Genomic DNA, 18,712 nt, shown 5'->3' with positions numbered 1-18,712 from the left:
GTTGAAGGTACATTAGTTTGGTATATATTTCAGAATACCCATGATGGAACTAATCCAACTATTTCATTTCTTCCGATCGGTACCCTGATCAGATCAGGGAGGGTGGCTCGTTCGATCAAATGTATAACACGAACGCCTGATGAAAAAGTCTGACTGGTTATTATTTGCTTTTAGGCATTTAGCAAACGACGGTCATTTTGTTTTCGCGCCGGACAGAAATGGCTACTACAATCGTCATCATCGTATAGAAAATGCAGTAACGTACACGAAGGACAAAAACACTGATATTGCCCTCCATAGATAGATTATTTTATTGCCGCGGATAACAGTGACCTTTCTGTTTTGTAATCAATATCCGCCGTTTGCGTAGCATCGTAATTGGACGTAACCGAGGCCGTAGGAAGAGAGCATCTGACTGATGTCGGTGCAAACGCCTGTTATATTTTATAGAGCAAAAAAGTTGCTCCAATGTAGGTAATATAACAATTTGTACAGGCGCTTTCATTTGGTTAACATGTTTTTTTGCTTGCACGCCTTTTTACTAGTACGGGTATTTTATCATTTATTTTTGTTTTCAGGGGCGAGTGGCAACGCACGCAAACGGTGTGCGTCAAGCTAGCGGCCTCAAAAAAAAAATGGGCACGAAAAAATAATTTGACCATACCAAAAAATAGTACTCTTATTGAAAAAAATAGTACCTGTTGTAAAAAAATTAGTACCATCACGGTTCTGGATTTATAGCCATGTTTTATTGCACTTGCTAGCTTGACGGTGAGCGAAATTTGGCGAGAGTTAACGACAAGGTCTTTCGCTTTGATTTAAACGCCAAAACATAGTACCGAAATAGTACTCACCCCCTGCAAAATACCGAAATGCGTACTTCAACGGTTCCAAAGTTATAAAGGCAGTTCTTTGATCCCGCTAGCTTGACGTTTTGAAAATACCTATTATCTGGGAAACGCTTGCATACTTCAGTATGTAACTAATGTCAATAAACTCGTATGAAATAGTACTTCCTACCATCATAATTTTGATCCGATTCTCTTTGTAGAAATATGTTAAAAAATCATCATAACCTATGCCATACATTTGTTGTTGATACAGTCACGTAGACAATTATAACAATTCACAATTTATTCGTAAGTATTGCCATCGCCAGTATTGCCATTATGGAGGTCTACCCTACCATTTCTTTGCACTTCAGAGTGTCGCTATTACAAAAAATTGCTATTGCATACACCCATATGCAATAATTTTAATAAAAAATGGCTGCATGGGTCTAGTTCTTATTGAAAACAATCTGTGATTTTAATACATCATAATACATTTTTAATCTGCTGTTTTATTTTATAATTTATACCTTCATGTTCAATTTGTTACGGATCGAAGTGTTTGTTAATAAACAATTTGCAGTATTTGTAGAATAACTCAAAGAGTTTCAACAATGATATTACTTTCATCTGACAACCCTGGCACTTCACCAATTTTTACCCAAAAATGGGGAAAAAATACTAAAATCTGACAACATTCTTCTTGAGCATGTGTAATAATTTTGTTCGAGACTGTACCTGTCTTGATAAATGTATGACATAGGTTATAATGACTTTTTGACACATTTCTACAAAGAGAATCAGGTCCAAATTATGTGTGCGTCAAGCTAGCGGCCTCAAAAAAAAAATGGGCACGAAAAAATAATTTGACCATACCAAAAAATAGTACTCTTATTGAAAAAAATAGTACCTGTTGTAAAAAAATTAGTACCATCACGGTTCTGGATTTATAGCCATGTTTTATTGCACTTGCTAGCTTGACGGTGAGCGAAATTTGGCGAGAGTTAACGACAAGGTCTTTCGCTTTGATTTAAACGCCAAAAAATAGTACCGAAATAGTACTCACCCCCTGCAAAATACCGAAAGTAGTACTTCAACGGTTCCAAAGTTATAAAGACAGTTCTTTGATCCCGCTAGCTTGACGTTTTGAAAATACCTATTATCTGGGGAACGCTTGCATACTTCAGTATGTAACTAATGTCAATAAACTCGTATGAAATAGTACTCCCTACCATCATAATTTTGATCCGATTCTCTTTGTAGAAATGTTAAAAAATCATCATAACCTATGCCATACATTTGTTGTTGATACAGTCACGTAGACAATTACATAACCTCACAATTTATTCGTAAGTATTGCCATTTTGGAGGTCTACCCTACCATTTCTTTGCACTTCAGTGCTGCTATTACAAAAAATTCCTATTGCATACACCCATATGCACTAATTTTAATAGAAAATGGCTGCATGGGTCTAGTTCTTATCGAAAACAATCTGTGATTTTAATACATCATAATACATTTTTAATCTGCTGTTTTATTTTATAATTTATACCTTCATGTTGAATTTGTTACGGATCGAAGTGTTTGTTAATAAACAATTTGCAGTATTTGTAGAATAACTCAAAGAGTTTCAACAATGATATTACTTTCATCTAACAACCCTGGCACTTCACCAATTTTTACCCAAAAATGGGGAAAAATACTGAAATCTGACAACATTCTTGACCATGTGTAATAATTTTGTTCGCGACTGTACTCGTCTTGATAAATGTATGACATAGGTTATAATGACTTTTTGACATATTTCTACAAAGAGAATCAGGTCCAAATTATGATGGTAGGGAGTACTATTTCATACGAGTTTATTGACATTAGTTACAAACTGAAGTATGCAAGCGTTCCCTAGATAATAGGTATTTCAAAACGTCGCCAGCGGGATCAAAGAACTGCCTTTATAACTTTGGAACCCTTGAAGTACGCATTTCGGTATTTTGCAGGGGGTGAGTACTATTTCGGTACTATTTTTTGGCGTTTAAATCATAGCGAAAGACCTTGTCGTTAACTCTCGCCAAATTTCGCTCACCGTCAAGCTAGCAAGTGCAATAAAACATGGCTATAAAATTAATCCAGAACCGTGATGGTACTAATTTTTTTACAACAGGTACTATTTTTTTCAATAAGAGTACTATTTTTTGGTATGGTCAAATTATTTTTTCGTGCCCATTTTTTTTTTGAGGCCGCTAGCTTGACGCACACCGCAAACGTAGGTGGTTACTGCTGCGATTATCACCTAGCTCCTTAAGCAGGTCGATCGCACTCACGTAGTTTTAATATAAACGTATTATGCAAGTAAGAATAATTTCAGCAAATAATCAGGCTCATGACAATGGCTGTATGACCTTTCATTTTAATTTTAGGTATTTGGGGAGCAGTAAAAGTTCAATGTCTGGCTCACTTGATCTTCAAGGAGCAAAAATTTTATAATATATTTTACAAACATACAAACTCACGCCTATATTTTCCAATGGGGTAAGCAGAGACAATGGAATGCTATTTGCTATTTTTTATTTTGCATATTACTTTTTTTATGAAATGACAAAAAAGAAATATTTTTAGTGTTTGTGTACAAATACCAAATCTATTTGGCATGATGCAGCAGAACAAACGGGAATTACTCGTGGAAATCATCTGGGAACAGTGGGGTGGATAGGGGTAGGTATTAATATACTTTCTCAATTTACCAAACCAAAATTATTTTCAATCATTCGGCGAACAGGGAACCTAAACAAAAGAAAAAACAACTTCCTCGAATAAAATTTATTATCAAAGAATAATGTTTGTCTTAAATAACATAGTCTTAATTGAGCATGTAGCATGTACCACCAAGATTTTATTTTCACATAACCGCCATTTAGTATCAATTAACCAGACAAGCTTATCATAAAAACAAATTTCTTAGTGGTACCAAATAAAGAGAGGTATGCGAGAAGTAAGAAGGAAGTATGGAATATGGGCTACAATCTCGCAAGCCACTTTTTCTTTTAAATGAACACAACACTTACCTGCGGCCCAAAGAATTTGGGAGATCGAAAAGACCCAGCGCTCCAGACGATCGCCATGAAAATAAAATTCACGGATTAGAAAATAAAAAATAAACCAAAAGGTGTAATGTAGTAATTGTGTTTTGTAGTTACTGAAGACTAACAAAATAAAAGCATGAGGGAAAAATGAGGTGTCCTTTGTGATTTCTTGTAATATACTCTGTATACTAAAATACTATACTGAATGTATCTGTGAATAGTTGGTTCCCTTTTAAATCTAACCCCATTTTAAGTCTGTAGGAAATATGAGAGTATGTTTCCCTGATCTGCTTTCGAAGTTATTTGGTCCTATTTTATAATACGTGTAAGACATGCAAATAAAATGAACCTAAGTAAAAGAAATGGATAACTAATAGATAATACATAATTCATCATATCAAACCATCTATACCTACATCTGTTAAATTTCGTAGCTCGGCTCGGTAGTAGACGAAGTGACAGCGATGACTCAAAAACCGTTAGATATCCGAAAGTGCTATATACCGTTACCGCCATTCACCTGCTATTTGGGTTATGCCAAATAATGTGTAACAGTTTATATTCTTTCCCATTTCTATTGAATGTATATACGGTATTTCTGTGTTGTGGCTGTTCCAAAACGAGACTACGAGAAGTGCTTATCTCTTGCACGATGATTTCCTAGTATCTATTCGAAACGCTTGGTGGCTACGAAACGATTACTCATTGTATTTTCGGATATTTATATTCAGAAAAGTAAATAACTTGTTGAAATGAACTAACACTCTCCTACTGTTTTGGAGCAGCCTCTTCAATTCAAAATACAATGATCAAAGGACAAATAAAATAACTTCTAGCTGATACAAAAGTATATCATGCTTGTAAGACACTATACTTGGGAAATACAATATACAAATAGGTTTTTTGTTTTTAGTACATAATAGGTTTCAGTCAATTGACTACAGGGCCGGTTTTCACCGTTTTCTGTAGTTTTGGACAAAATAATGAAATAAAAAAGGAGTATTTACAAATCTAAAGAAACAACCCTACTACTTTGTATTAAAATTTATTTTTACATTAAATTAACCTAAGAATCCTAACTAAACCTAGTTTCCATATAACAGTTTGAGAACTTAATACTGAGTAAAGTCAGAATAATCAAAATCATCATGGAGTTTTAAGTCAACTATCTGATTTTTATGTTACCTAGCATCTACGTTGTTATGAGGAAATTCTTACATGATTGATTATCCTAAATTGTACTTAATTATCCGTAAAAAAGTAACTAATTTTCATTTTACATAACTATAATCCTTATAATGTATGTCACGGTAAGTACCTAAGTACTACAATAAATAGAAGACCAACTTACAATCAGTACACATTTAAAATATTCTATTCATTCATATATGTCTCTAGAGTCAAGAATTTCAACTAATATCTATGGTTTCCTGACGGCTTCTCCTAGGTGGTCTCGCGTGTGGACCATGAGGTGTGTATTCTAGTGCTCCGGAGCGTACTGCCTACACTAGCACGGATAACTCTGCTTTACTAGTGTACTTAGCACGTAACCTAGAGATTGAAAAAATCTTTAATAAGTCATGTACAAATAAGAAAATACACTAAACATAATAAAAGGCTACCTTCATAGCATTAATCTTCGGAACTATCACTGAAGATCATGAAACTATCTCTTCCTAACTCAATTAATGCTATGTAGTGCTCAAATATCACAACCTAAAGTAGAACTCATGACCAGACTAATCCAATCCACATTACATCCTATAACAAAGGCAATGTTAGGGCTAAGAGTAGTACTTGAATTCTGGTTGTGATGTGAGATGAAATGAGTATGAATTCATGTGAGCGTTATACTTACATCGTTTAGAATCTTCCCCCTCGGCCGCCCCCCTGGCTACCCCCGTAGTTGGAGTTGTTGCCACCATAGCCGCCGCTGCCACCGCCGCCACCACCGCCGCCACCACCTTGGTTCATGTTGTAGGGCGCGGCGCGATTGTTACCGTATGGCTGATTTCTTGTTGGTCCACCACTATATCCTTGTTGGTTGTAATTACCGAAATCTTGGTTGCCCCATCCTCCCCTTTGATTACCCCCTCCGTAACCACCACCCTGGTTTCCACCCCAACTACCCTGATTATTATCCCATGGATTGGAATTATTCCATCCGCCCTGATTGTTGCCATAGCCTCCTGTGAATTCATAAAATGTGTTATTTAATAAACTGGGCATACACTACAATTTGAATCATTATACACGATGTATTGATTCTGTACATACCAGCATTACCCCAGTTGTCGTTTCTGCCACCACCACCTCCTTGTCTACCTCCCCTTTGCTCACCCCCATCTTTAGGAAGAGCTTTCTTGACATCCAATTGTTTTCCATTAATTTTGTGTGGGGCATTTACTGCAACAATCATAAGAATATAAACGTCTGAAGACTCGCGTATTTTTAATATAAGTAGGTCCATAGTTTGAACAAAGTAGGAAGGTTATTTTGAAAAACTTGTTCATTGATTTGCGTGCCATATCTCCGATTTAAACAGAAGTATGGCATAGCTTAGATCAATGGTTAATGTCCACAACCAGAGAAGCCAGTTTGGACACTGAATGTTCCATTCTGGGGCAATGTTGTGGGAAATGGCAAAAATGGAAACAACGAGCTAAAACTTACGGCAAACTTTGTCAACAGGGTCGTAGTCATCGAACTCTACAAATCCAAAGCCTCGCTTCTTGCCGGTGGTTTTATCAGTGACAATGCTCACATTCTGCACATTGCCATAGGCTGAGAAATATTCGCGGAGTTGTTCTTCATCGTGATCATCCTTAATGCCACCAATGAACAATTTCTTTACTGTTGCACCGGCTTCAGGGTTTTTAATGTCTTGTCTCGCCACTGCTCTTTTAGTTTCAACAATGCTAAAAAATAAAAACAGCATAAATAACAAAATCTTCGCAATGTTCATCCCTTACAATAAAAATAATAGTAATAGGCATAGGTAACAATGTCGACCCCACAGAAAATGCCACGTGTAAAATACCATGAGACATTCACCAAGCAGTGTCTTATAATATCTGCAGCATAAAACGATATGAAAACGATAAACAAGCTTTCATATAGCTGGACTGCAGAAAATTTAACAAACAATAATAGAAACACTTACCGTCCATCGATACGATGAGGCCGATTATTCTGTGCATCATCTACCATGTGCGCCTTCGAGTAGGTGATAAAGCCAAACCCTCGGGATCTTTTGGTTTTGGGGTCTTTCATAACGACGACATCCACAATTTCTCCCCATTTTTCGAAATGGGACTTCAGGGACTCGTCTGTGGTACGGTAGTTAAGCCCACCGATGAAGATTTTACGGTGAACTTCGGGCTCATCCTGAAAGTAGGGCGTTGGTTCAACAAAATGGCGGACAGCGTGCGTCTTAACTAAATACACTCTCCAACGTCATGGTATATTGCGCAGTATAGGTACTGATTATGATGTATTTTTGAAAAAATCTAACTACACTATCATTACTATATGAAATTAATACACAAAAGTCAAAATGAAAGACAGTTCAGCAAAGTATCAAGAATCAACGACAATACTCACAAATCCATCATCTCCGTTTTGCGGCCTCATTTTGATTTATTCTTAATAGACTTAATCTAACACACAAACAAAGTACAATTTAAGAATAAAAAACCTAAAAATTCACCAAAAAAAATAACACTTTTGACGAGTTTCTCTCTGAATCTACAGAGACAACCTCTTCCGACAGAAGCCACGCCAAAAAGAAAGGAAAAGGAAATCGATTCGTTTTGGTGGGTGAGCGACTGGCGCGCAGCGTGGAAGCGTCGTGGCTAGCGGGCGGGGAGGATTTGTTATTCTCTCTCTTTTTCACTAAAGAATATACCTTCAGTCCGAAAGAGATAATAAACAAGCAACGCGAGCATAAAGAATGTTACCAATTAAAAAATACTTTGACCCTAGAATTGATACAGATAAAGATTATTATTATTAATACAAAAGAACGTTAAAAACAATAACTGTAGGTTCAATTCAAATATTTTTTTTTTCATTCTTATTGTTTGCTCTTTAGTTAAATAAAAAACCGAAAATCTTAATAATTTCTAAAATTTTCTGTGATAGATTTAACCAATTATAAAGGTAAAAATATTCAATATGGCAAGGCTATATCAGTTTCGTTCGAAAACTTTTCAAAAAGTGAGTGAAACCATAAAAACTCATCTGCAACTCGAATTAATTCGATATATTTCTGGCTTTAATAATTACGATTTGGCTTTAATTTTTAAAATTATTCTATATTTTATTAAGTAATACATTTCTGGACATTTTAATTACTTTATTAACAATTTACAAACAATTAAAATTTTGAATGTTGTCGCATTGACTAAACTAAAAAATGATTCATTCATTCATTTCGTTTTTTTAGTTGACGTTTGTTTTTTCAGATTTCCTTCTTCGCTTCGCGATTTTCCTTTATTTTGATAGCTCTGAAATATCGCAGTGGATTATGTGTAAAACGCAAGTTTTATGATAAGTATACATTTTAAGCATCATTTTAATTATTAAGGCGGTTTTAAAACAGTTCAAAGCTAAATTAATATTATCAAAATGAAACCAAGTGGCGGCGGTGGCGATGATTTTGTAAGTAAAATATCTAGATGTTCTGTATCGTAACCAGCAGCAAAATTAAGGTCATTCATTGGCAATGGGAAAATAACAGTCTTAATTTCCTGCTGGTCATAATTGGCAATGAGAAAATTCGCTATAAAATTCCATGTTCCCATTTTTTATTCTGGTTTATTTCCACCGGCCGCTTATGTTTTCAGGAAGAACCGGAACACATGCGAAAGCTGTTCATTGGTGGCTTAGATTACAGAACTAATGATGCTTCATTGAAAGAATTCTATGAGCAATGGGGTGAGATTGTTGATGTGGTGGTGATGAAAGACCCTCAGACCAAGCGCTCAAGAGGTTTTGGATTCATCACATACTCGAGAGCCCACATGGTTGATGATGCTCAGAATAATAGACCTCACAAGATTGATGGAAGGTAATAACAGTTGCAAAGAAAAAAAAAACCACCATAATAACATTTTATGAATTAATAAAACACTGTTTTATAATGGTTTGATGATTATTTAAATAGATTAAGGTATTTCGAGGAGGTAGTTTGTATCTGAGATTTGGAACTTTACAGAGTCGTAGAACCCAAGAGAGCTGTACCGAGAGATGAAATTAAAAGGCCAGATGCTAGTGCCACTGTCAAGAAGCTATTTGTGGGCGGCCTCAAGCAGAACATTGAGGAGGAAGACCTGAGAGAGTACTTCAGTTCTTATGGGAACATTGAGTCAGTGAGTCTTGTCACTGAAAAGGACTCTGGCAAGAAGCGGGGCTTTGGCTTTGTTGAGTTTGATGACTATGACCCTGTTGATAGAATATGCTGTGAGTATTTTACATGTTACCTGTAATTTTGATTAACCTTGCAATTTTATTTTAATGAAGAAATTATGCTACTGTCAGCTAGCTAGCTGTCTTGGACCTTTGTTAATCCTTTCAAATATTATATATTTACTCTGCCTGTATTTTCATTTAGTAAATCAATATTTTCCTGCAAACATTATTCTAACAGATTTACCTTAGTAATGTGATTCATATTCGTATTTGTGTACCCTTTTGCATATCTCGATATGTAAGCCAGCCTAAATACCCAAGGAAGTCTAACATACCTCTTATGTTGCTGACCACCTCTGGGAGGCACCATACCAAGCCAGACTACAGTAGCATGTTATGTCATCTCCACCTTTGACATTGTTTTTGATCCATCTGTGATCCAACTCAGATTCTCAGTTCCCTGGAGTTAAGCCTTCACAGAGATTGTTATCTTCATATAGTAAATAAATTGGTTATAAATTTTTATTTATTTAAAATATTTATATGTTTAGTACAACAGAATCATAAGATCAATGGTCAGCGGTTGGATGTGAAGAAGGCGCTGTCGAAATCAGATATGGTTTCTGGCGGGGGCGGTGGCGGCGGTGGCGGGTCGGGTGGCGGCCGGCGTGGAGGGCGCGGGGGCGGCGGCGGCGGCGGCGCCTGGGGCTCGCAGCAGGACTGGGGGAACTCCGGTATGTTACCATGTTACTTATACCCTAGTTTTTACCAATTAGCTTTTTTTAACACTCCCTTAGCAGCATTTAGGACGCCCTTCATGAAGAATTTGGTTAGAACAATGTTTAGATGTCAGCTGTGTAGGCTTAGGAATATCCCTTTCCCTCATGTCTGCATTATACCGAATGTGATAGGCAGAGCTACAAGTAATCAGAAGACAATGTGCAGCCACTCCAGATGTGGAGTCCCAAAGGTCCAGATGATCAGCTGACAATAAAGGTCGAAAGAACGTAAATTTTAGAAATCTCTTAGCAGTACTTGGAGCACGAAGAATTTGTCATGTGTGCTTCAGATGTAGTCTTTCAATTTACATAACTCCTAACACCTCTTGTTTGTCTCTCTTACATAAAAATCTTCTAGGCTTCTTTCACGGCGCAGACTTTGTTATTCTAGATAACATAATGTCTACCATTCTTGTTCACTACCATAAAATGCTTATGGTTGACAATTCAATACTTGTGTCTTGGTCTTAACATTATTTTGAGCTTGTTAAAGAAATATTTTTTGACATTGGTGAGCTCTAGGTTCTAATTAGATGATTTTAATTATTGGTTTATTTGAATTTAAATGAATTGATGGCAATTAATAGCATACCATCTCAAAAACCAATGTAGGGAACCTAAAAATGTGTCCTGTGTGTACATTTATCCTCATCTGACAACACTTTTTTGGATCAATAATACACCAGGGTTGCAGAGATAACTTAAATTTCGAATGTTTATATAACCCAGATGGTGGTTATAATACAGGGTACGGGCAGGGCGGTTGGAACCAGAACCCGTGGGACTCTGGCCAGGGCGGATGGGGCAACCAGGGCTACGGGGACCAGGGCTGGGGGCAGTCGGGCAACTTCGGCAGCGGCTACCAGCAGGGCTACGGCGGTGGGCCCATGCGCAACAACTACAACACTACCAGGTCGCAGCCCTATAACACTGGTGAGTCTTTATACTGTTCAGCTATGAATGGGTCTTCAAGAACATTCTAAGGATTTTTAATTTGACTTATTGTAAGTTCAACTTCCGGCAATCGGCAGAGAAGCAGCATGGTATGGTAAAGTATGCTCCAGTTGAATACGAGGAGTGACGTATATAGGTTGTTTATTTTATTTATAGTAAGCAGATTTGCTTCGGAGCACAAAAGATTCCTATCAGAAAGTTAGGGCCGCACTTCGGCAAAGAATGTTTTCTAAAAGGAGCAGTTTGAATTATTGACCAATGGATAAGCGCTAAAGTCACCATAACATAGCATCACCTCTGTTTCCCCGAAGGGGTAAGCACAGATGTATAGCTATGTTGAACTCCCATGTAATAGGGGGCGAGCCTATTGCTGTTATCCAGGCACAAATCCTAATAACCACGAATATCAATTACGGATATCTAGCGTATTTAATTCCACTGCTTTGCGAACCCGACAATGTAAATTAATTGAAAACGTCCTATCGCTGAAGGTGGCGGCAGCGGCGGTGGCTACGGAAGCGGTGGTGGCTACAACATGGGCAATACGCCTGCCGCCGGCAACCAGCGCCGGTTCTGAAGTTCTGAGCTACCCCGTCCTCTTGTAAGTACTCGCCTTTATCACTCCGCTTTAGCTTTTCTAGACATTCGTATCGCGGTGCAGGAAGCGAACAGATTTCGTAAAGACGCGACGATGTAACTTTCTTTAAAAATCATACATACGTACTTAAACTCAAGCCCGAGTTCCTATTAGGGATGGACTGGACAGTGCTACAGAACACAACTTGCAGCCACTTTTGATAATTGAACTGTTATGGATGGATTCTCGCCCAAGACTGTGGAGGTGTGTACTCAATCCGACACCTGAAATTCAACCAAACCTTCGCACGTTCTCAATAGCCAATGGGGCACCATATTATAATGAAGTCTGTTTTGCTTTCTGGTCTGTGATTGATATGCATTAATTGCTGTTGTTTACTAATACCTTGTCAGTAATATCGAGATTTGTGTTCCAAAAGTATAAGTGATTTTTAACGCAATAATAATCTCAATTTGCTACCAGACCTAGCCCAGTGGGACAGACAAAATATCCAAACCACATCAACTGTGGCCTACTAAAAATTTTTCTTATTTCATCCAAAAGGATTTGCCTAGTTTTTTCAGGTGGAGTTGTGTGCGTGTTTACTTACTAGACATTTTTAATGCTTAGGTCTCAAGTTGCGCTTAGATGAAGCTAGGCAGGCAGACAATAGATAGAGGAGGTAGGAGTCAGCTAGCTAGTGAGGGACAAGCGGACGTAGTGAAGCGACTTCATTACATAGTCATATTACGGTTTTTCCCCCCCTCCATATAAGGTTTGTTTACTAAGGTACGGTGTAGGCACTAGATTCCTTTTTTTCTTATTTAAGATTTAGTCGTTTAGCACTCAAATCACAGTTTTTACATTTGAAAGTCACTATGTGTACGCACATATTTTATGTACCTATCACTAGTCAGGCATTGCACTAAAGATAACAAAATGGACGGACTGAGTTCTACTGTAAAAGCTGTGGCATATAAACTATGCGATCCTAGTTTCTAAGTAAGAAGACATATAGTTTGATGTTTAATTAGATAATCTTTATTGTGACTTTATTTGGATAACACTTTTCGTGACAGACTAGATATAGTCATTACATTCCAAAATGTATAACGATCTCCTAAAGTGCAATCGATGTTTTTTAATATTAAATGAAATATATCACAGATAAAGCCGATTTTTTCCTGAAAATTTTACTGGCGCTAGTATAGAATTATATAAAAACAATTTATTAAATTGATGTATATTTAAAATTGTATATCTCGATGTCCAGGATAGTTGATAACTTTACTATTATAGGTAACTTGATTAAATACCTAATGGAATTTTATTATCCCTAAATGTAAAAGAATTGAGGATTAATTTTATGAATTTAAAAAAGAAATGATTTGACTTGTTATGTTTTCTTCGTGTATTTTATTTCACAATATCATAGTTTTAAGGATTGTTATTGTAGTCGTAATTTGATTCTATTCTTGGTGTGCAATGAATTAAACTAAGTATGTTTTCCATGGTCTCTTCTAACGCGGATGAGCCGCCCCGGTGGAAAAGCCCATGGTAAGTGGACTTGCCCAAATAAAAACACAAAAATATTAACTCTTGTTTCTTTTAACACCTTTTTATACCTATACAACTTAAAATATGAATATAAATAACTAGACATAAGTATTTACAATATTTTACACACTAGTTTATTGGTAAATAAGAATAAGTTAATATAATACCTACCCACACACTATTTATACTTTGGTCCTATTACTGACCATTAGTAGTAGGTACAGGAGTATTTATTTATTTCTATATAATCAATGCTATCCATTTAGGAAAATAGTCTGTCTACTCTTCTTAAACAATGGACTGCAATTAAAATACATAAAAAGGGTCAACCTACCTTTGTACGTACCTACGTAAATCATGAATTAATATAAATAGAGACAAGTACTTGTCTAGTGTTGTCAAGCGATTTATAAGAAAGCTTTCAATATATAAATTAATTTAATACTAATTAGGCATTTCTCTTTCATTTTAATAGTTTATAATTTTGATCCAGTGGGGGTTAAAAAGACCACATGGAAGCAATTCATCTAAAAAAGAAATATTGTTTCCTTATCCTTTATGGTTGTCTGGAAGAAATCGCTTTAAGCGATAAGGCCGCCATTTGCCATGTTCTTAGTTAAGAGTCTTTTTGTAATTATTTCTTTTTATTTTGGTGCATAAAGTGTATTTGTATTGTATTGCAATTTGATATGCACACATAAAAGCAAGTGCGCAATGCAAACAAATGTCAATGGCAATATTGCTTGTTTGATGTGGCCTTTTTAACCTCACTGTAGAGAGTTCCAGCTTATCAAGGTTTCTTATTACTTATCCAACGTGGGTGGGTGTTGCACAGGCAGGCACGGACACGGCGGAGGGCAGTAGGGGGTAGCCAGAACTGTCGGGAACAACCCAGACGCCGCCGCTAGTTGTCTACAAAAAAAAAACTATTAACGCCACGAAGAAAATAAAAAGTGAAACTGGTCCCGAAGTAAATGCAACAATTAGTGACAAATTCAATGACCATTTATTTTTCCTTGAACGACATGGAATACCTAAACTATTACTAGGAAATTATACAATAAAATATTTTACAGGGCGAAGTTATCGAAAATCCATTCAAACAATTCTGCTAATTTAAATTTAGCTAATGCGGCTAATTTGGCCAAAATGCTAGTTATGTAATTACATTAGGTACTTACATTATGATTAACAAATGCTATACCTACCTACCTAATAGTAATCGATTTGTTAGTCAGAGCAATTTAATAATGAGCTTTGAAAAATTTGTATTATGAAACACTGATCTACTTAGTAGGTACCACATCATCATCACCCCATTAATGTCCCCACTGCTGGGGCACGGGCCTTCCCTATGGATGGATAGGGAGATCGGGCCTTAAACCATCACACGGGCCCAGTGCGGATTGATGGTTATTAACGACTGCTAATGCAGCCGGGACCAACGGCTTAACGTGCCTTCCGAAGCACAGAGGAGCTCGAGATGAAAACTTTTTTTTTTGTGGTCACCCATCCTATGACCGGCCTTTGCGAAAGTTGCTTAACTTCAACAATCGCAGACCGAGGGCGTTTACCGCTGCGCCACCGAGCTCCTGTAGGTACCACAATTACTGCTAATTAGCAGTAATTACTAGGCATGTCACATTAAGGGGGATGCATACCAACGTGGTGCTTCGCACGGGATAATTAGGGTAAGAGAAAAGGAGACAGCAGCCTGAAAGAGATCGCCTGGAGTGAGAAGTGTAAGAGTTAGTGTGAGATATAAGTATGGAGGTAGGCACTTACCTATATTGCTGATCGATCTGAGCCTTCTCGATTCTTTTATCCTTAGCTCTTCGGTTCTGGAACCATATTTTGACTTGTGTCTCGCTCAGCGACAGCGCCGACGCTAGTTCACACCTGTGACAATAAAATAAATAAGTAGGTAGGTGCATAGGCACAATATTACTCATCATCGGAAAAGGAATTTGTTTACATAATTTGTGCACGCGTAGTTTATAGTTTATATTATCATAAGTGTTCTACTTGAGGTTAACTTGCAATAACTACGAATAAGAATTTGCCTCGTTGTTGCGCACTACATAATGTCGTTGTTCGATGTGTCGATGTTCATCGCCCAATCGATGTACCTTGGGGGTGTAGTTACTTCTGACTGCCCCAGTTGGGATATAGTCGTGAGGTTATGTAATGTGCCCATTTATAAGCCCAAAAGTGTATATGTGTATGTATACTATGTGGCTCTGTCCACCTCATTGTGGATCACAGGCGTGAGTTTACATACAGGGTGTTGGTGACATCGTAACGAGAACTTTGAGGTATGATTCAGACCATGATTCTGAGTTGATATCAAATAGAATTTTCCGTCGCAAAAGAAAACCTGAACTGAAAATAATTGAAAAAAAAACAAACATTTTCATAGGTAAATTTTTCAACAGGAAATTCCACTTGATATTAGGTAAGTAACTCAGAATCATGGTCTAACTAAATCATCCCCCTCAATATTCGTTACGATGTCACTAACAGCTGTATAATCGCCTTATAGTGAAAACCACCAAGTACTTTTTGATAAATCTTATTCTGATGTGATTTTCTTCAACAAAACCTCGATTTCTTTCATTTCCTTCAATTAATTTAAATCCGGGTAAAAATTTTATTGAGACAACGAAATTTTTCCTAGACTAAATTAGTAGCTTGTCTATTGCGAGTATTTTTTCCGAATCTTTCACTATAAAGTGACGATATATAAGCTCGCGCCTGTGATCCATAATGAGGTGGGCAGAGCCATTCAGCCGTAGACATCTATACTTATAATAAATCTGTAGAGAGGTCAATTCTGTACATTAAATATTTTTTCAAAATAACTATCAGGGGGTGATAAGTGATCGATACTGATGCCAAAAATGCAATCAGTAAAATTTTTGTCTGTCTGTCTGTCTGTATGTTCCTTATAGAAACAAAAACTACTGGACGGATTTTAATGAAACTTGGTACAATTATTCTTCACACTCCTGGGCAGGTTATAGTATACTTTTGATCACGCTACAATCAATAGGAGCAGAGTAGTGAAGGGAAATTTTGGGAAAACGGGAGAAGTTACTCCATTTTTTAAGCTTCCGTCACGTGAGCAGCTTTAATGGTTAAAGTTACATAGAAATCATGTATGACGGAAATATCTAAATATATAAAAGGAGAAACTGACTAACTGACATATCAACGCATAGCCTGAACGGCTAAACGTAGGCACTTGAAATTTGGAAGGAACGTAGCTTAGGTACCGTAGAGCTGCACTAAGAAAGGAATTCCCGGAATTCCCACGGGAACGGAAATTAGCGGGAAAATCCTTTTGTATGAAAAATCTAAACCGCTTAAGTTAGACGCTTGAAATTTGGCATGCAGGTACCTTAGTTAACTTAAAGCTTAGTTGCAACAGGATATTGCAAAATTCCCACGGAAACGGGAGTTAGCGGGAAAAAAACATTTGTATGAAAAAATCGAAACCGCGTAAAATAGATGTTTTCAATTCAATTCAATTAAATTATTTATTGCATTCCATGTAGTACAATGGGGTGTTACATAGGCATAGGAACTAAAACATGGACCCTGTAGGGCACAGCAACGTTGAAGTGAAGAGAGGAAGTGTGTATTAAAATTAAAACTCAATGAACAATCAATTCAACAAAAAAAATCAATTCAATCAATTGATTCAATCTGGCATGCATTCATACCTTAGTAAATATAAAATTTATTTATGGCTGTATTTTGAAAAATGGGAGTTATTGGGAAAAACATTGTATGAAAAAATCTAAACTGCATAAGTTAGATGCTTGAAATTTGATATCCACTCCCACACACACAAAGATCTCTCTTTTATAACACGCGACGCGGACGAAGTCGCGGGCAAAAGCTAGTACATAATATAAGTAGAATCTTGGTGTGATTTACGTGGTTTTCACTACAAGGCGAAGATATCTATGTATGGTACCTACCTTCGGGCCCGGGTGACATACTCTCCGCGAGCGTATTCCAGCTCCAGCCTGAGGGTCTGATGTGCGGAAAAGGTGGTGCGCTGCCGCCGCGGCCGGCTCTCCTTACGACGCCGGCGGGCCACTGCAAATATACTGTTCATATGTTTATTTGTTGACTATACAGTAAAGACCTGGGAAAGCAGCTTCAGCGCGAGATTTCGTAAGAAACCGCAAACAATATCCCGCGCCGTTGGGCATTAAAAAGGTCACATTCGTAATTCATCTACGAAAGCAATATTGCTACTTATTCGACATTTGATGACATGGCGCACTTTTATAACCCCTCTTGTCCCCTCTTTCCGTGTAGAATGTTTTGCAACCTACAAAACATAGAGATTCTAGAACTAGTTGCTTAGGTATATAGGTACGTGCTCTAATGATCTTTGTCCTGCAGCCGAAGCTACAGAAAAAAAAAAGAATTTCAACCACATACCACCACTTACTACTTAAAACTAAAAAGGAAGGCATTGCATACAGCGTTGGTCGTTCAAAATTCCCACAGCTTCGCGACAATAAGCCACCAGTAAGGATTCTATAGAATGCCTAGTTCCTGTGTCGTTAGCGAATGTCCTGAGAACAAGGTTCACGTGGTCATAAGAGCTCGCCTCGCCGCCATAATGCGGAAACAAGGAGAAACCCCACGAGGGTGAATCACGATAATATTAATCGTTCATTCATGAGAATGTCATCTGATACTAATGAGTAGGCTACTGTCCCCTCGTTCTGACACTGTTAATAAGTTGCGTTGCAGTAGACAGAAAGGTATACTTTTTCTAATTAAACAGATAGCGGTGGAAAATTTAAGAAAGAACCATATAAACTCACGACTATATCCCAATTAGGGTAGTCAGAGGTAAATCCATCACAAGATGAACTAAGTACCTTCGCCTCACCGAGCTTTCCGTTAGACCAACGTAATTGGTGATGCGCCGTATTGCCGTATGTAACTTTCGAGCCAACTGTGAACCACAAGAAGGAACCACAGGAAGAAGAAGCAGGGATTACCTAAGTACTTAGATACATTTACTTACCTAGTAAAGCACATACTCAATGAAAAAGTAATAATTAGATATTTTGTGTAATCTAACGATAGAGCTCTGACGAGTTTATCAATTGAAATTGGACCCTAACTACAGAATAATAATGTTTAGATATTACCTCCAGGTCGCTGCGGTCAAAATTGATCAGAAGCTGTTATTAATTTCATTTTTTGTACTTTGACACGCTTTAAAGCGCGTAGAACACTACGGACTTCCGCGCAGCCTGAGGTTCTTATGTTCAAACGAGACATCAAGGAATAATGCCATGTTGACAGGAGATAGAAGCGCTACAATCTCGGCGCCATATGGCGGCGAGCAGCGGTGTGAGTTACGCCAGCGGCGGTCAATTAGCCGTGGATTCACGAGCCGATACCAGGCTGCTGTTTCCACGTGATTTGCCCCCGAACACACTTCCGGGTTCTGAATTAAACTGATTTATGTTGACGTAAGTATATCA

The 18,712-nt window shown here is 37.4% G+C and overlaps 3 protein-coding genes across 5 annotated transcripts; 1 reads left to right on the top strand and 2 right to left on the bottom strand.

Moving 5' to 3' along the window:
• Positions 1 to 4,940: 4,940 nt before the first annotated feature.
• LOC126370110 (heterogeneous nuclear ribonucleoprotein 87F-like) lies at positions 4,941 to 7,710 on the bottom strand. The gene is made up of 6 exons (XM_050014844.1): positions 7,515 to 7,710; positions 7,075 to 7,298; positions 6,585 to 6,829; positions 6,189 to 6,317; positions 5,770 to 6,100; positions 4,941 to 5,462 (listed from the first exon to the last, which is right to left on the bottom strand). Exons 1-5 carry the CDS (start codon positions 7,542 to 7,544, stop codon positions 5,775 to 5,777), a joined length of 954 nt encoding a protein of 317 aa, XP_049870801.1. The 5' UTR covers positions 7,545 to 7,710; the 3' UTR covers positions 4,941 to 5,462; positions 5,770 to 5,774.
• A 633-nt stretch (positions 7,711 to 8,343) lies between these two features.
• Positions 8,344 to 13,229, top strand: LOC126370106 (heterogeneous nuclear ribonucleoprotein A1, A2/B1 homolog). Of its 3 annotated transcripts, none has more exons than XM_050014838.1 (7): positions 8,344 to 8,573; positions 8,759 to 8,982; positions 9,130 to 9,374; positions 9,875 to 10,057; positions 10,832 to 11,035; positions 11,545 to 11,657; positions 12,264 to 13,229. In XM_050014838.1, the coding sequence occupies exons 1-6, from the start codon at positions 8,541 to 8,543 to the stop codon at positions 11,631 to 11,633; spliced, it is 978 nt and encodes a 325-aa protein (XP_049870795.1). In that variant the 5' UTR covers positions 8,344 to 8,540; the 3' UTR covers positions 11,634 to 11,657; positions 12,264 to 13,229. The 3 variants fall into 3 exon arrangements, with proteins under 3 accessions (XP_049870795.1, XP_049870797.1, XP_049870796.1); XM_050014840.1 differs by having other exon boundaries at positions 8,345 to 8,573; positions 10,850 to 11,035; XM_050014839.1 differs by having other exon boundaries at positions 8,345 to 8,573; positions 11,548 to 11,657.
• On the bottom strand, positions 13,224 to 17,338 carry LOC126370159 (homeobox protein rough-like). The gene is made up of 3 exons (XM_050014922.1): positions 17,177 to 17,338; positions 14,976 to 15,089; positions 13,224 to 14,102 (listed from the first exon to the last, which is right to left on the bottom strand). Exons 1-3 carry the CDS (start codon positions 17,314 to 17,316, stop codon positions 13,994 to 13,996), a joined length of 363 nt encoding a protein of 120 aa, XP_049870879.1. The 5' UTR covers positions 17,317 to 17,338; the 3' UTR covers positions 13,224 to 13,993.
• Positions 17,339 to 18,712: the final 1,374 nt, after the last annotated feature.

The sequence above is a fragment of the Pectinophora gossypiella genome, chromosome 10 (genome assembly GCF_024362695.1).
Source record: "Pectinophora gossypiella chromosome 10, ilPecGoss1.1, whole genome shotgun sequence".
Lineage (NCBI taxonomy): Eukaryota > Metazoa > Arthropoda > Insecta > Lepidoptera > Gelechiidae > Pectinophora > Pectinophora gossypiella.
This window is presented reverse-complemented; position numbering and strand designations above follow the sequence as displayed.

Excerpts from the sequence above, each read along its gene's own strand:
- LOC126370159 (XM_050014922.1), bottom strand. The coding sequence starts at position 17,316 with ATGAACAGTATATTTGCAGTGGCCCGCCGGCGTCGTAAGGAGAGCCGG. Across the intron at positions 15,090-17,176 it reads TATGTCACCCGGGCCCGAAG|GTGTGAACTAGCGTCGGCGC; the intron begins GTAGGTACCATA and ends TTATTGTCACAG. Across the intron at positions 14,103-14,975 it reads CAGATCGATCAGCAATATAG|ACAACTAGCGGCGGCGTCTG; the intron begins GTAAGTGCCTAC and ends TTTTTTTTGTAG.
- LOC126370106 (XM_050014838.1), top strand. The coding sequence starts at position 8,541 with ATGAAACCAAGTGGCGGCGGTGGCGATGATTTT. Across the intron at positions 9,375-9,874 it reads CCCTGTTGATAGAATATGCT|TACAACAGAATCATAAGATC; the intron begins GTGAGTATTTTA and ends TTATATGTTTAG. Across the intron at positions 10,058-10,831 it reads GCAGGACTGGGGGAACTCCG|ATGGTGGTTATAATACAGGG; the intron begins GTATGTTACCAT and ends TATATAACCCAG.
- LOC126370110 (XM_050014844.1), bottom strand. The coding sequence starts at position 7,544 with ATGAGGCCGCAAAACGGAGATGATGGATTT. Across the intron at positions 7,299-7,514 it reads AAAACGGAGATGATGGATTT|GATGAGCCCGAAGTTCACCG; the intron begins GTGAGTATTGTC and ends CCCTACTTTCAG. Across the intron at positions 6,101-6,188 it reads CGACAACTGGGGTAATGCTG|GAGGCTATGGCAACAATCAG; the intron begins GTATGTACAGAA and ends ATGAATTCACAG.